The 18,101-nt window shown below is 31.5% G+C and overlaps 1 protein-coding gene across 6 annotated transcripts in view; it reads right to left on the bottom strand.

Annotated features, from left to right (window-relative positions):
• LOC132714973 (unconventional myosin-XV-like) overlaps nt 1–9,672 on the bottom strand; it is a 95,074-nt gene extending 85,402 nt beyond the window's left edge. For all 6 annotated transcript variants that reach the window (XM_060697919.1, XM_060697916.1, XM_060697915.1 and 3 more), the window contains exons 1-4: nt 9,650–9,672; nt 8,479–8,589; nt 1,622–1,671; nt 1,122–1,223 (exon numbers count right to left, since the gene is read on the bottom strand). In XM_060697919.1, coding sequence (XP_060553902.1) covers nt 1,122–1,195 — 74 coding nt within the window. In that variant the 5' untranslated portion in view covers nt 1,196–1,223; nt 1,622–1,671; nt 8,479–8,589; nt 9,650–9,672. The remainder of the gene's footprint in view (nt 1–1,121; nt 1,224–1,621; nt 1,672–8,478; nt 8,590–9,649) is intronic.
• Between the last annotated feature and the right edge of the window lie 8,429 nt (nt 9,673–18,101).

Here is an 18,101-nt window from a genome sequence, read left to right as displayed (position 1 = left end):
GAGAGGTCAAACAAATTAAAATGATAAACTTAGATAGTGAACAATTCATCCATACCTAAAACTCTATTACAAATATACAAGCATTGATAAGAGATTTGACTCACTCTCTACTAAGCACAGCAATACCTTAAGATTACCTTATCTGTTTTAATACTAAACAGGAAAGGCTTATTTCAGCATTTTCAGTGAAAGGCAAAGAAAGTTTCAAAATTATTAGGGAAAGGCAAAGTCTCAACATTATTTGGGAAAAGCAATGTTTCAACATAATTAGGGCAAGGCAATGGTTCAACATAATTAGGGTAAGGCAATGGTTCAACATTATTTGAACGAGGCAATGGTTCAACATTATTAGGGAACATTATTATTTGGGAAAGACAATGTTTTAACATTATTTGGGAAAGGCAATGTTTCAATGGGTAATGCCATGTTTCAACATTATTAGGGCAAGGCAATGTTTCAATGTTATTTGGATAATGCAATGTTTAAACATTATTAGAGTAAGGCAATGTTCAGCATTATAAGGGTAAGGCAATGGTTCAACATTATTAGGATAAGGCAATTTATCAACATTATTAGGGTAATGCAAAGGTTCAACATTATGAGGGTAAGGCAATATTCAGCATTATAAGTGTAAGGCAATGTTTCAACATTATGAAAAGGTAATTAAAACTTGCAGCATATATGTATAGCGGAAAGAAAATGTTTTTCAACATATTAGGGAAAGGCAGTATTTCAACATTATAAGGAAAAAGCAATGTTTCAACAATTAAAAGGGAAAGGCAATGTTTGAACAATTAAAAAGGAAAGTCAATATTTCAACTTTATAAGGTAAAGTCAATGTTTCAACTTTTAAAAAGGGAAAAGCAAGGCTTTGACATTATAGGAAAGGTTTGAGATAATGAGAGGTGTCAGCAGCAAATATGATAGCTAAGGTTCCTCATATGAGAGAACCCAAAGCCTGTCAAAATTTTAACCAGAAGTCTGGAACCTTAACAACTAGATCAAGGAGGCTCCGATAATAAAATAACCTTGAGAATGCTGTTGCTGGGATTAGAAAACTAGTTATTCTTTGATGATTCAAATAATGTTAAAAATGACAAACTATTATAATATTGCCATACTCTAGTTTTATCATATCCTCCAACCCTCGTTCCTCCTCCCTCTCACTGTTGTCATGGTAACCATTCATTGCCATGGTTACAGCTCTGGTTTATATACCATACCTAAAATGTAACATAACATTATTGTCAAACTGTATAAATGGCATGCAAATAAATTTCAAAAATGTAAAAATTTGACACATGATTGTGATACATTGCTTATGTTCATAATGCAAATAGGATCAGATAAAGTTATCAGCTTTTAATTTAATACTTAGAAAAACATAAGGTTTGTCCCACATCATCTACTTCAGCATTTAATACATAAATAACAACATTAAATACATAAATAACAAAATTCAGCCATGTTTTAACAATTATGTTTGAATGTAATGAGTATGTATGTAGTTGTTTATTATGTGAAATGCCGATGTTAAGTAACAGGATGTTAACCTTTCAACACAAACATTGTGAAAGCAGGTGACAATGTTAAGAGGCCTCTAACATGAAAATATACTTACAGTTACAATATCAACTTCATTGTCTTTCCTCTGTTTGGCTACATACTGCTCTGTAATATAACAAACATTTCTTTTATTTACATACAGACCAACACAAAGAGCATAATTGAAACATGAAACATTTTTATTTGTAACCTTTACCATGCTTGAACAGATGAGCCTTTGCCACCAGTATAGACATGTGCTAGTCATGTGTGCAGTCTCACCAGCCTCTGTATTGTTGGCTGGTGAATTTTCGTACTTTGATAATGAAATCTCTTATATTTTGATTGGACCTTTACAAATTCAAAGCAGGGCAAATGAAATCATATACTGAGTAAGATAAGAGTTAACTAGAAATGTGTCATCATGCCACGGATGCCCCCGCATGCAGCCAAAATTTCAGATGGTGCAGTAATTATTTTTTCATTTTAAGTTCAAAGCCCTTAAAACTTTTCAATGTTAACACAAACCATTTCCATACAATGTTCAAGGCACTGAAATTATTCAGTCTTAACCTTTTAGAAATAGCATATTGCATATTTGTAGCCAAAATAATGGCTAAAAGAATGAGTGCTGAAACTGAAAGTTCAAAATTTTTCCAACATTCAGGAAAGATAAGTTTGTCTAAAATCATTGAACCATGACCAAATTCAAACTTAAACTGCTTATTCCTAAGATGTATCTATATTATTTTCAAAGTGAAAGGGACATAAATCTGCCAAAAAATCATCTAACCATGACCAAATTCCAACTTGACCTGCCCATTCCTTTGACATATCCATATGTCAAATTAAAGTTGAATATGTAACACTGTTGGGTAGATAATGAACAGAAACTGTAAATTTCATATTATTTTCAAAGTGAAAGGGGCATTACTCTGCCAAAAATCATTGAACCATGACCAAATACGAACTTGGCCTGGGCATTCCAAAAACATATCCATATGTCAAATTTGAGTTGAATGTGTTGTACCATTGGGGAGATAATAAACGGAAACTGAAAATTTCATATTACTTTCAAAGTGAAAGGGACATAACTCTGCCAAAAATCATTGAACCATGACCAAATTTGAACTTGACCTGCGCATTCCTTTGACGCATCCATATGTCACGTTTGAGTTGAATGTGTTGTACCTTGAGGGAGATAATGAACGGAAACTGAAAATTTCATATTATTTTCAAAGTAAAAGGGGCATAACTCTGCCAAAAATCATCGAACCATGACCAAATTCGAACTTGACCTGTATTTTCTCATGACATATCCATATGTCAAGTTTGAGTTGAATGTGTTGTACCGTTGGGGAGATAATGAACGGAAAGTGAAATTTCATATCATTTTCAAAGTAAAAGGGGCATAACTCTGCCAAAAATCATCGAACCATGACCAAATTCGAACTTGACCTGTATTTTGTCATGACATATCCATATGTCAAATTTGAGTTGAATGTGTCCAACCGTTCTTAAGATAATGAACGGAAACTGATGATGACGGAATGACAGAATGACGGAAGGATGGAAGGACGGAAGGACGGAATGACGGAACAGGGTAACACTATATGCCCCGGCCATTACATGGCGGGGGCATAAAAAACAAAGATCTACGAAATGGTAAACTAACTTATCCAACAGACAAAATGGTAAACTAACTTATCCAACAGAGAAATATGCTACAAAACATTTTAACTTAATTTTTGTATGTTGACATTATGAGACATTATATCCTGTTGACAAAATAAAACACAAGTAAAGTTTGATTTTGTCTAGATATGTTTGGAGACATTCTGACATAAAGGTTGACAATGTAAGATCTCGCAAAGATCTTGTAAAAAACACCTTACAGCGTCACTTATGTCTCCATCTTACATTACCATTAATATATTCAAACACTGCCTTTAGCTCAACAAATTTTAGTGGTTTATTTTTTTTTTTTTTTTTACAAAATATGACATTTTACTCATAAACATCATACTATTATGACCATTTGCCATTAAGTAAGTATAAATATATCTAAATGTTATCTGTATTGATAATTCAGGGAAATTCAACAGATTGTACTAGGATAATAACCATTATGCAGACTTCCCCTTTTTCCATCTTCATTAAATGCATATAACATTCAAATTAAAGGTCAGTTTGACTGTGTAAAATTTGTAACAACTGGTCTATGAGGAAAACTAGGAAAACGTACTTTCAGCCTTACTGACTTTGGCCTTGCAGCTATTGACCATTAACTCCACTTCAGGCAAAGGTCAATGGAAGGAACCAAAGTATAAATATCTTAGATATCAATCAGATAATAAAGATGCTATGAGAAGCAGCAAGTGTGTTTGTTTTTAACACTGACTTTTGCACATTTTTGGTCATATTTCTGTGGTTGGTCCATCTAACCTGAGCTTTTTTGGACAACTTATCCGTATCTACCAATTTCTCCCTAAATGACTGACTACTAATCCAACAAGATTTTGAATCAGCGGGGTATTAGGCTCAATGTCTGAGATCAAATGTCATGGAGAAATTAGCCTGAGCATCAAACCTGTAACCCTTTGATCCTAAGGTCTGACCTAATTGAACTAAGAAAGTGGAAATAGCAATTAAGTGTAACTGATGGTCAGACAGGAACAACAGCATGCAGTTAGGACAAACAGGCAAATGTGTGAAATGTTCCATCAAAACATTTCTACGAGCATAATAAAAGATTAAACATATACATTCTTATAATGGTTTTGGAAATCTCTCTTAATTATAAAAGCTTCTTTTGGGAACATGTGGACATTGTTTTGATATTTTTATGAGAGCTACTATAAGTATTGTACAATCTGATAAGGTAACTGATTGCTTTATTATGTGAAGGCTAATAAACAAGGAAGATAGTGATAATGGCTGCCCATTTAGCAATCAATTAGTATATTATACCCAACATCAACATCTATAACACGACAGGTGTTCATTAAACTTTACTAAATGTTCAATACTTCAGATAAACAACATGATTTCTTTATTTTTGTTTTAACAAAGCTCAAAGGAGATGTAACAATTTTCTTTTTACTTCTTTGCATTTTCTTTCTGTTGAAATGTGAAATTTAAAGAGATTTATTATAAGACTTTCTTTTCCCCCAGGTTATGAATGACAGTCAATAGAAAGTGATATTAACTTGATGATATTGTTCAAAACAATTTACAAAATTTAAATACATCATAACATCATAAAGAGTGGCTCTTAATTTAAACCTATATATTATTGGAATCCAAACGGTAATGGCTTAACAGCTATTATTTAGTACATGTATGTAAAATACTACTTGACTAATCAAAATGTTATGTTAAAAATACAAATGTACATCACCAAATCAAACAGCATTCTTTCTCTCAAAAATACATTGATAACTCAAATCACATTTTTCTTATGAAATCTCTACTCTGCACATTCCATCCGCTTATTTAGGACTTGTTTGCAAGAATAAGGAAATTGCCGCGGACAACTTTGAAAATCTATCAAATGAAGAATTTTAATTTGATCATATTAAACAGATGTAAATACCACACGGCGGTGCTTGTTTTTAAAACTTTAAATAGCATTGCACCGACTTATATGACAGAACTGATGACTTTATCCGACAACAAAATATATAACTTAAGATCTAGGTCACGAAAAGATATTGTATTATGGACAAGACCTAAAACAAATTATATTAAAGACACATTTTCTTATTATGGCATGAACATTTGGAACAATATACCTTTAAATATTCGTAATGTTAATAACCTTAAATGTTTTAAAGAAAAATACAAAGCATATCTTGATGTTCATATGAGTGAATGAATGAGTGAATGAATGAATGAATAAATATATACGAACGAACGAATGATGCAATATACGTATATGTTTAAACAAATTGTTGAGTGTCTGTCGAAAGTATATGAGTTGTATTATTCTAAAAATTACATATTATACACTCATTTTTCTACCTATGCATATCCTGTTGTTGTTGCTGTTTTCTATTTCAGAAGGCCACTTTGGAAATAAGATATATATGATTGTTATTATATGTTCTTAATGTGTAACCTTCTTTAAATAAAGATATTATTATTATTATTATTATTATTATTATTATTATTATAGTTACTGTATGAAGACTTTGGTGAATATCAAAGTCTATGAACCTTGCTAATGTGATATTCACCTCAGTGGTTTCTAGTGCTTTTAATATGAAATTTTAGTTAATATTAAATAATAAGTTTTAAATTAAATAGTTTAATAATTAGTTTTAAATTAAGTTAAATTAAACGAAGCTAAACACAATAAGGTGTTTCCAGACAACTCCTGCATTTGTGTTTGTTTTATTAATATGAGTCAGTTCAAAATAATGTTACAAAACTTAAACCACAAATTGTACCATAAATAAATTTATCACCATTTTATCTTTCTTATTCTGTCAAAATATCTTATGAACGAAAAAAAAAATAAAAATAAAAAAAAAAATAATGAAATTATTTGATCATTTCAAGATAGGATGAATATCAATCTTTTATTTATTGATATATGGACAAATTTTAAAAGGTAAAAGGTCAGTTTTTAGGCTTATTTATACATATTTGAAATCTATTTGCAATGTCTTCAATAATCAAAACCACTGTGAAAGAAAACAGTTTGCTATCTTGTTTGGTGAAGGGTTAATCTTGTTTGTACAAATCAGAAACTAGGTAATTTCTAAAGGTCTATAGTCTCTTTTAAAGGGCCATTAAGCCTAAAAAATTCTATTGATTTTATTTCTCAAAATCTGTTCTTTTTTGCTGCCCTATTACTAATTAGCCATATAGCTTAGCCTTCTTTGCTGTTTTTGCAATTTGTTTAATTATAGTTATTCAGAATTTTGTAAGGAAGTCAAAATATCATTTTGTTTACATCTTGCTCCCTTTATAACAATAATACCACATTTAGTGCTAGTTAACTTTAGATTATAGCATCTCAAAATCCATAATTACTATTTTTTAGAACACAATCATGTTTGCCCTTTTTACAGAACAATAAATTTAATAATTTCTGGCATCAATGTGCCCTCAATCACTATCTTTGCAGTAAAATTATTGAAGGGCAAAGGTCTTCAGCTAGTAGTCTCTCCATTACTCGAGGTGGCACGAACACAGGTATGACTGTATGTATCCACTAATGTAAAATGGTTCTTTTTTAGTAAAACATGTCAGCTGTGCAGAAAACTTGAAGAGTTCTTCAGGCCAACTGCAACAACTTATCATAACTGGTGTCATAGGAGAAAACATGGTTCAAACGCTTCACTAGGACTCAAATCCATGATTCCTGTGTTACAAGACACACAGAATAAGACCAATACATCCTCTTCTGTTTATATATAGTATAACAAACATTATTTACTAGTGTAACAGAGTCTTATTCTAAAGGCTTTCAGACAACTCTTATCTTAGGTGGGCCTTCTGACTGTCATACACTTAAATAAAAATATGTGTTTGAAATTAATATTTTAGTATTTACATTTTGCTTTTATTACAGGTTTATTTTCTCTCCCACTCAGGCATGCTACAATTTTATAAAGTTAATATCTTTATACGAATTAAAAAAAGAGTAGTACAGTACTAAATTATTCAAATATAATGTGACTTGTCACAAGTATGAATAAAACCAAACAATAATTAGCTCAAAACAGAATTTTTCAACATTAAATGTCACCAGAAAATGTCTTCATTATCAAAATATTTGCATTCTCAAATTAAATACTTTTATTCATTATCTTTATAAAGTATTAGAGAAGATTATCTTGCATAAATTTTAGGTAGCATAAGATGACACAAAATGCATGAACAGAAATTAACCGTTCATCTGCTATATTCTTAAATGGACTTATCAAGTTCATAATTTGGAACTGTCCAATTTGAATTTAAGGGACATGAAATTGAAAATTTGAAGTTGGTCAGCACACAGTTATAGAGCCTGGTCAGACTGCATGCACACATGCACGCTGGCGTGGTTCTATACTGGTGGCAAAGACTAACTAATATGGCCATGATTTGGGTCGAGCAGGGTAAGGGTTGTCATAAGAACTTTAAAATGGACTATCAATATATATATATAATAACACAAGGTTTTTATAGTAAAATTAGAATTATTAAAATCATAATCTCATAATTTATGATTACTTTGAATCAGTTTAACTATACCTACTTGTAGTGTTGAAGACAACAAATGCAACAGTAAAATATAAACAACAATTTCAAAATTCATAGGGAAAAATCATGTTAACAATGATCTCAAATGTTATTGAAAAATGTTCTATAAACAATCATGTCATACATATTGGTCATTCCAATGCAACCATTGTGATACCACCAACAAGTATTCACATTTTTGAGATGTTCAATCATATCAAATAGTCAAAAGCTTTAATTGTGCTCCAACAGCCACACATATAAATTTTTGAATAGTCATTTCAAAACATACTTTACAATAATTAAAGCTGGAAATGTTCTTCATACACGTACTTTAAAATAATTTAAGCTGAGAAATGTTCTAATATCACATGTATGTTTTTAAAACACAAATGGCTAGATACCAAATGTGTCTATAAATGATTCAGTAACAGAATTAGAAATTTAAACTTGAAAATTAATGTCATTTAGGGGTCAATGCCATAATTCAATCTATAGGTTAAAACAGATTTCTATTCCAAGGTTTTAAGTTTTGTCCAACCATAAAGACTCTGTAGCATATAAAATAAAGTTGTTACAGCCAAGGTCTTGCCTGCAGAAATGAACAGACAGAATAAAAGAAATCATGTCCTTGAGCTAAAATATGGGTATAATAAGATTTTTTTTTTCTCAATGAAAGTTGAAAAATTTAATACTTACTAAAAGTGTTTATAAATCCATTTGAATGTCTTTTGTATTTAATCCACTTAGTTCACTAGCATATAAAATTCCATGTGTAGTATGAATTTTTTATCCTTCTTTTACACTTTTCTGCAAAAGAAAAAAAAATAGAATTTACAAAATAATACTGATTGCATAACAATTGATATGAGTAAGATACTGATAAAAAAGGACATTGACCTTCAGGAATGACCCTGGCCTTGAGCTGAAACGGACATGCCAACCAATCTGTAAATTGTATCTCAACATTAACCCAAGTTTCTCGAATTACTTCAAATGTATTATATGAGATACGGAGTAATGCACAAACATTTGACCCTTCAGGTGCAACCTTGACCTTGATCTAGTGCTGCATCATGTATCCAGCAAAATGCTTCAATATGGTTAACATTTGTTTCATGAAAACATTTTAAGTGTTTAAGGAGACATAGATGGGGGGGGGACACAAACATTAGACTTGAAAAACACTGACACTTTTGAGAGTGACATGGTGAAAGCTCCAAAATAGAAGCTAAAATATAAACTAAATGATTTATAAAACTGTAAAACAAATATAACAATTTAATCAAACCTGGTTTGTTGTTTTTTTTATTAAAAACTTGGCATTGGCAATCAAACATGCATATATCATTAAAACAACCACTATATCAACAGATCCATGTTTTATGATTTGTTTACTTTATTTTAAATGCATACACTTAAAACATGATCAACTTTTATGGTAGCTGATCTGAGCTGTGTACAACTCCTGTATTTGCATTGTTGCCCCCCCCCCCCCCGCCCCCACCCACCCCCCACCCCCTCTATCCCCTTTAATTACCCGTAATGATAAAACAATGTTTGATGGTTCAATCCACCATAAATAGTTACAACAGTCAGACCTGTGAATTAAAATATGTATACAGACCAAAGTCAAAATTAATATATGATATAAGCAGAAATTCAACAGCCCAATTCCAAAAATACTCATCAGAAATAAAAAGAAATGTGCTACTGTCTTTACATTAATTGAGAGAAATAAGCAATACAAGTTTATTTGCATTAAGAAACACCATGTCTCCAAAGGCCACTGATTTATCTTTTCAATGAACTAGCATATCCAAAGTAAAACAAGTTATTCATTTCTTCAAATGCTAAAACAAAACTACACCTAAACTTAAAAAGAACACCACTGGTTCCAATAACTTCTGAAGATATTTACTTCAATAAAGCTTGAATAACTTAATTCTGTATTAAAATATCCAATGTGCAATGAAAATAATCAGTATAGTACATGTACTATTTTCATAATTTGGTCATTACCAGATAAAGAGTGTATTTCGATTTTCTGAAAATACTGATTAAACCCATATTTGAAATGCATGTGACGACATTTTTCAGAGATAAAGTGACATTTAAAAGTATTACCATTTATCAAGCAATGAAAACTGCCTCTCTAGTGATGGTCAAGTACCAGAAGAATGATAGTTAAGATAGCATACAAATGTTACATAAATCTATCTCACCATCCATTTATGTCTGATTAAACCTTTAATGTACACGCATGTTATCTTTACAATATAGTTCAACACTTAAAATTTTCACGAAAACTTAAAATGAAACTATGCACTGAGTACAAGGATTTATACCACATATGATAACCCCATTTAATATCAAAAAACTCTAATGGAGTAACTGTTGGGAGATAGTCAAAGACCCCCAAAAAGCCCTAGCTTCCATCTAAAAATTTTAAAATGAGATAGGATAAAAGTCCTCACATCAATTTCTCTGCCAAGGTAAAAATCCTTTAAACATATTCACCACATTGTCAATTTTGCATGGGCTTTTGACCAGTAAGGCTTTTGTCATGCACTTTCATGGTCTGATCAGAGACTGTACAGTAGTCCACAGCCTATACATGTACTTGTGGCATGTCTGAACTATACTTGTGGCATATCTGAACTATACTTGTGGCATATCTGAACTATACTTGTGGCATATCTGAACTATACTCGTGGCATATCTGAACTAGACTTGTGGCATATATGAACCAGACTTGTGGCATATCTGAACTAGACTTGTGGCATATCTGAACTATACTTGTGGCATATCTGAACTAGACTTGTGGCATATCTAAACTATACTTGTGGCATATCTGAACTATACTTTTGACATATCTGAACTATACTTGTAGCATATATGAACCAGACTTGTGGCATATCTGAACTATACTTGTGGCATATCTGAACTATACTTGTGGCATATATGAACCAGACTTGTGGCATATATGAACCAGACTTGTGGCATATATGAACTATACTTTTTGGCATATCTGAACTATACTTGTGGCATATCTGAACTATACTTGTGGCATATCTGAACTAGACTTGTGGCATATATACACTATACTTGTGGCATATCTGAACTATACTTGTGGCATATCTGAACTATACTTGTGGCATATATGAACTATACTTGTGGCATATCTGAACTAGACTTGTGGCATATATGAACCAGACTTGTGGCATATCTGAACTAGACTTGTGGCATATCTGAACCAGACTTGTGGCATATCTGAACTATACTTGTGGCATATCTGAACTATACTTGTGGCATATATGAACCAGACTTGTGGCATATATGAACCAGACTTGTGGCATATATGAACTATACTTTTGGCATATCTGAACTATACTTGTGGCATATCTGAACTATACTTGTGGCATATCTGAACTAGACTTGTGGCATATATGCACTACACTTGTGGCATATCTGAACTATACTTGTGGCATATCTGAACTATACTTGTGGCATATCTGAAGTGGCATATCTGAACTAGACTTGTGGCATATCTGAACCAGACTTGTGGCATATCTGAACTATACTTGTGGCATATCTGAACTATACTTGTGGCATATATGAACCAGACTTGTGGCATATATGAACCAGACTTGTGGCATATATGAACTATACTTTTGGCATATCTGAACTATACTTGTGGCATATCTGAACTATACTTGTGGCATATCTGAACTAGACTTGTGGCATATCTGAACTATACTTGTGGCATATCTGAACTATACTTGTGGCATATCTGAACTATACTTGTGGCATATCTGAACTATACTTGTGGCATATATGAACTATACTTGTGGCATATCTGAACTATACTTGTGGCATATATGAACTAGACTTGTGGCATATCTGAACGTTACTTGTGGCATATCTGAACTGTACTTGTGGCATATCTAAACTATACTTGTGGCATATCTGAACTATACTTCAAATCATTACACCATAAGCCTTCAGAGACTTTAGTTTTCAAAAGAATGTGTACTCATGTTCATATTATAATATAACAAAGAATGTAAGTTTTCAAACAAGAGCTGTCGGTAGGACAGCAACGCTCGACTATTCTTAGTGCTTGATAGTAAAAAAAATGCCTGATACAGTTACCTCCTCCTGTTTACAGGTTGGGGTCATGATGGTGAACAAGTGTGCAAAGTTTCAAAGCCATATGTCAATGGACTTTGAAAATATTTGAACTATTACAAAAACTTTAACGTAAATTCTAAGTCGAAAAAGGGGCATAATTCTGTCAAAATGCTTAATAGAGTTACCTCCTGCTGTCTACAGGTTGGGGTCATGATGTTGAACAAGTGTGCAAAGTTTCAAAGCCATATGTCTATGGACTTTGAAAATATTTGAACTATTACAAAAACTTTAACGTAAATTCTAAGTCGAAAAAGGGGCATAATTCTGTCAAAATGCTTGATAGAGTTACCTCCTCCTGTCTACAGGTTGGGGTCATGATGTTGAACAAGTGTGCAAAGTTTCAAAGCCATTGTCAATGGACTTTGAAATTATTTGAACTATTACAAAAAACTTTAACGTAAATTCTAAGTCGAAAAAGGGGCATAATTCTGTCAAAATGCTTGATAGAGTTACCTCCTCCTGTCTACAGGTTGGGGTCATGATGGTGAACAAGTGTGCAAAGTTTCAAAGCCATATGTCAATGGACTTTGAAAATATTTTGAACTATTACAAAAACTTTAACGTAAATTCTAAGTCGAAAAAGGGGCATAATTCTGTCAAAATGCTTGATAGAGTTACCTCCTCCTGTCTACAGGTTGGGGTCATGATGGTGAACAAGTGTGCAAAGTTTCAAAGCCATATGTCAATGGACTTTGAAAATATTTGAACTATTACAAAAACTTTAACGTAAATTCTAAGTCGAAAAAGGGGCATAATTCTGTCAAAATGCTTGATAGAGTTACCTCCTCCTGTCTACAGGTTGGGGTCATGATGGTGAACAAGTGTGCAAAGTTTCAAAGCCATATGTCAATGGACTTTGAAAATATTTGAACTATTACAAAAACTTTAACATAAGTGGTTACGCCGACGCCGACGCTCGGGTGACTGCAATAGCTCTACTTATTCTTATCGAATAGTCGAGCTAAAAAATGCACATAAAAAATGCACATAATACAATGTATAGTTAAATGGCATGAGATATGATGACATTCTTTCAACCACAATAAATATCCAGGAGACAAGCTATCCCTAATTTGCAATAAAATCATTTATACTTGTGGATGATTTTTTGGGCAAATCTTGTGGTTCAATAAACATGCATAAAATCAATAATAAAACGATTTTGTTCTACTATAATAGCTTGAAGTTTGAAGTTGATAAGTTTTATCAAAAAAATAACATTTTATAGGGAACAAGAGCTGTCATGCAAAAGTGACGAATACCCCTGAAAAGGTTTATTAAGCATTGCAAAAAGGTATTATGAAAAGAAAAGAGAATGAAAAATATTGTTCTTGTGAAATAAAGTAATATTTATAGCAAACTTACCACCTGGGGACATGAGTCTTGGATGCGACACATCATCTTGATGTGGTAGACATTTATGCTAAGTTATTTTAAAATTGTTTGATGCATGACAAAGTTACAGTCTGGACACGAATGTGTGTACCTATAATCTCTATCTGTGATAGTATGAACCTTCAAAATGTCAGTGTGACCTTGACCTCTGAAGAAGGGACGTGGTTTTAACGAAGTGATGTGGTAGACATTTGTGCCAAGTTATTTCAAAATCCTTCAATGCATGACAAGATTACAGGATTGTTGTTTAAGTTGGGATGGACTGAAGGACATGAGCCTTAGCAAATACACATCATGATGCGGTAGTTATTAATTTTGTGCCAAGTTGTTTTAAAATATTTTGATGCATGACAAAGTTACAGTCCGGACGCGAAGGTGTGTACCTATAAACTCTAATTGTGATAAAGTGAAACTTCAAAATGTAAGTGTGACCTTGATCTTTGAAGTAGGGTCGTTATTCTTGGTCGCAACATATAAAATTATATTGTCTTGATGTGGTAGACATTTATGCCAAGTTATTCTAAAATCCTTCGATGCATGACAAAGTTACAGTCCGGACACAAATATGTGTACCTATTAACTAATTGTGATAATGTGAAACTTCAAGGGCCCATTAGGGGGCATAAAAATATAAGTTCATGGGGAGATAACTCTGGAAATATTGGTGCTAGAGTTCAGACCCATGTCACATATGAGGTGGTTCATGATAAAGAACATTATATTTGAAGTATAAATTAGACCCCTTATGAAAGAGAAAAAAATAACATTTTTAAGGAAAGGGGAGATGATTCTGAAAAAAATGATGCTAGAGTTATAACCTTATCATAGGGATGATAATGAGGAACATATAAATTATTTGAAGTTTGAAGTTGATACCTTAAGCAATACAAAAGTTATAGTAAAAAATATTTTACTGCACAAAAACTTTAATATGCAGACAGTGGGACAGCTCTCCATATACTGTGTATAGTCCATTACAGTATGTCAAACACTTCTAAATGCCATTTCTCTTAAATAAGCAAAAAAGTTCAAGCAGTACAATGGGTGTAGACAAACAATATGCACTCACTTGAATGAAGTAGCGTGTAATTCTTGTTACAAACATTGAGTTTTTCAAATTTATATGGAAATTATACAATCTACACTAACAAAATAAATTGCTGGTTTTCTGCAGGATTGTTTTAAGATTACCGGTATATATAAGTCATTAACAAAGAACATTGTGTTATAAAATTGAAGTTTACAAAATTTAATTTTACAAACTATTTTCATAAAATGTAACATACTAAACAAATACTGATCTATATTAATGCAAGTCAGACTAAATACTTTGTCAAGATCTAATTGTATAATAAATCACCAGTTACAAAACAATCAGTATATACAAATATCTTACAAATTTGTGAAGTTTTTAGATTCGAATAATAAATTGCCTGTAAAAATGCAGTGGTGAATGCATTTTGAGCAAACAATCATCTTCAAAAACTATTTATATAATATATTTGTCATACACAAAGTAGTCATTTTACAATCTATAACAATTGATCTTTATAAACTTAAAACCCAGTCATCATCATTCAATTTAATAACTTTATTAAAGAAAAATTAAGACCATTTTAAACAGAATAAATTCATAAAACATTGGCCCTATCCAAAATGTTTTAAACATGAATAAAATTTTAACTCCAAAAGAAATAAAAAAGCTTAGATCGTCAATGTTTGTTAATTATGAAAATTTGACCTTAGTGGTCAAATTCAACTATGGGCCAAGACTTTATTTCATTGCAGGACCCAACTGTATCTTTCATCTAAGAATGACATAATGGTACTGCTATGACTAAGGTTCGAGTTGTTCTCTCAGAGAGTATTAAGACCCTGATGGTCAACTACCTTATACACAGAGTCACACACGGAAACAGACAAGTCAACAGACAGTATGCCGCACAATCTAAGTGATAAAGAGCATAAAAACAGCCTATCCTGATTAACCCTCAACCTGCTGAATTTGTTTAATGGACTTGACCAACTTTGAACTTGGAACAGTCCATTTGAAGTTTAAGGGATTGCAATATCAAGACAAAAATTTAGCTAACAACAATTAAACTGATATATTGTGCATAGCTAAACCAGTTTTCATTTTAAAAAGAGCACTGAATTGACTTTGGTATCAGTGTTAGCCTGACCAATAATTTACTGATATATCTGACATAGATCTATAAGTTATTACCATGTAGAATTGTCATTACAGAATGAATGGAGACAAATGACATGTTAGCTTTATGTACTATATAAACCATCCAATACTACTACAAAATATTGGCAATCTATTAATGCTCAGTCATTATTAAACAATTAATTAAACTCAGGCATGCGTGCCCTATCAAATACATGTACACAAATATGTGTAATATAGTTTCATGAACAGAATTTAATTCAAAGATAAAATAAACAAGTTTAATAAGCTAGGAAATGATATATAAATTCTCAAATGGTTATAATGATTGAAATTATTTTGACTTTTGTTTACAAATTAGCATTATAATTTAAAATAGAAAAAAAATCAACACGTTTGTTAACAGTTATTAAATATGCATAAAAGTAAAATTTGCAGTTTTCACTAGATAACTGTGACCAAACAGTTTTTTCTTCGTACAAGACATGTATTAATCATCTAGTTCCATTATAAATGCATTTGCCGGTGGTGAAATTTTATCTTTTGATAACATTTTATTTCAAAAACGTCCAAACTACAAAATGTGGGACAGTAGCTTGAAGGACTTTAACTCCAAGTTAAAAGATGACCAAATCCATTACACAAATTCAGCAAATTACGGTTTAAATCAATAAGACCTTGCTGTTATTTTAAAATCATTAGTACTTATTAATTAAATTCTATTATCTCATTTTATGTTTGGAAAAGGGGATCTAACTGATTTACATAACACCAGAAAAAACTTTATGAAAATGTTATTTTTTAAGATCAGTACAACTTGTAAAGATCTTTCAATAATATGCACACAGAAAGATAACTGGGCCTATTGAAATTTCTTAACATAATGATATAATGTCTATTGACAATTATACAATATATTCTCACACTTAAAGAAGATAAAAAAAATTACATCATATTAACACTTGTATTAGGTAATATATACAAACATGGCATTGTCACAAAACAGAGCAATTAAGGTGGCATGTAAATACCAGGACAAAGTTTCGCCAAAAAAAAGCAAAATAGCTTTGATTACGTCTCCAATCTTAAAGACTATTTCAACATTTTTATGTTGCAGACAGGAGCACTTGTCCGATTGATTTTTCCCAATCAATATAATCTAACGATCTTCTGCATACCGCTAAACTATCTGATTGAAGGAAATAAAAACAACGCCACTTATCAATATACAATCCACAGCTTTTCATGATATATAGCTGTATTGGTATTTTATTAGCTTTCTTTTACCACTTTTATCTCTTTAAAACAGTTATTCAAATGGTCTGTTTAAGAAACTTGTCTATAAAGAAGTTGACATAAATGTTAGACAGGATCAAAGAAAACTCTAATAATATACATTCTTCATACAGGGTGGTATATCATGATTAACGGCTAATCTCAAGACACACCTTTAGAACAGGAGAATAAACTATGTCAGCTAAATCCGAGTTATATTTTGTTATGATTTACAGTTTTACCCCTTCAGTACAAGCAGCAAGGTATGAAAAAAAAGAAGGTTGCCACCTATGCAAAAGAGATATATAAAAATTCCAGCTAGGTTAAACCAAAAATGGTCTGCCTTGATAACACTATAAATCCAGGTTCATGCAGTCTGATTAACTTTAATTTTTATCTTGATATCCCTAAAATTGATAAAAAAATAGTTCTAAAAATGGAAGCCATACAAGTCTATTTATAAAGTTAAGCAGTTAAAGGTTAATTAAGAGCTGACATGTACAGTACTTCAAACTTTTCTGCCATAAAATACATCAAATCATAATTATATACATTTGTCTTAAGAAATGTTCAACATCTAACTTAATTCTGCCAGTCATTTGCAATCCAGGATCACCACCAAGCCTAGCAAACTGTTTACTGCTAACTCCTGCTTTGTGGGGACAATTCCCCACCCAATCACCTTACTGATGGGTCAGGATCAATCCCACCATAAAACTTGTGATTGAATGCTATTTGTTACATGTTATATTTGCACAAAATTTTTTTATATATTTTTTTATGATTGATGAATTACAGTTTTGTTTCAATAAAGTAATTATGCAATACCTTTCTTAGGTAAATTTGAGTTGCATTCATTATGTTAGTTATTTACACACTGAAAATTAAAGATTCATACTGTATGTATTACTGAGAATTCAAGTTAAAGATGATGTAACTGTTTTGACTTAATTGGTAACTGTAAAAACATCATTAAACATTAACTATATACACAACATTCTTCATTGTGGGGAAAACAATACACATTGCCTATATAATAACATGAACAACTCTTAGTATATTACACTTGTTTTGTAAAATACATAAATATATTTCAAAATATTTAAGGTAATTCATTCATACGAATAAACAATAAAGTTACAATATAACACACTTTTTTTTCACTTTTTATATGAAAAAGTAAACAAAAATTGAAACATACCAAAAATGTGCATGAATTTCCCAATTTTTTTTTTCTTGATTTAAATGTCAAAAGAAAAGGCTTCTGTATATCAGATATATAAAT

The sequence above is a fragment of the Ruditapes philippinarum genome, unplaced genomic scaffold, assembly GCF_026571515.1.
Source record: "Ruditapes philippinarum isolate M1 unplaced genomic scaffold, ASM2657151v2 ctg2148_1_1_1_1, whole genome shotgun sequence".
NCBI lineage: Eukaryota > Metazoa > Mollusca > Bivalvia > Venerida > Veneridae > Ruditapes > Ruditapes philippinarum.
This window is presented reverse-complemented; position numbering and strand designations above follow the sequence as displayed.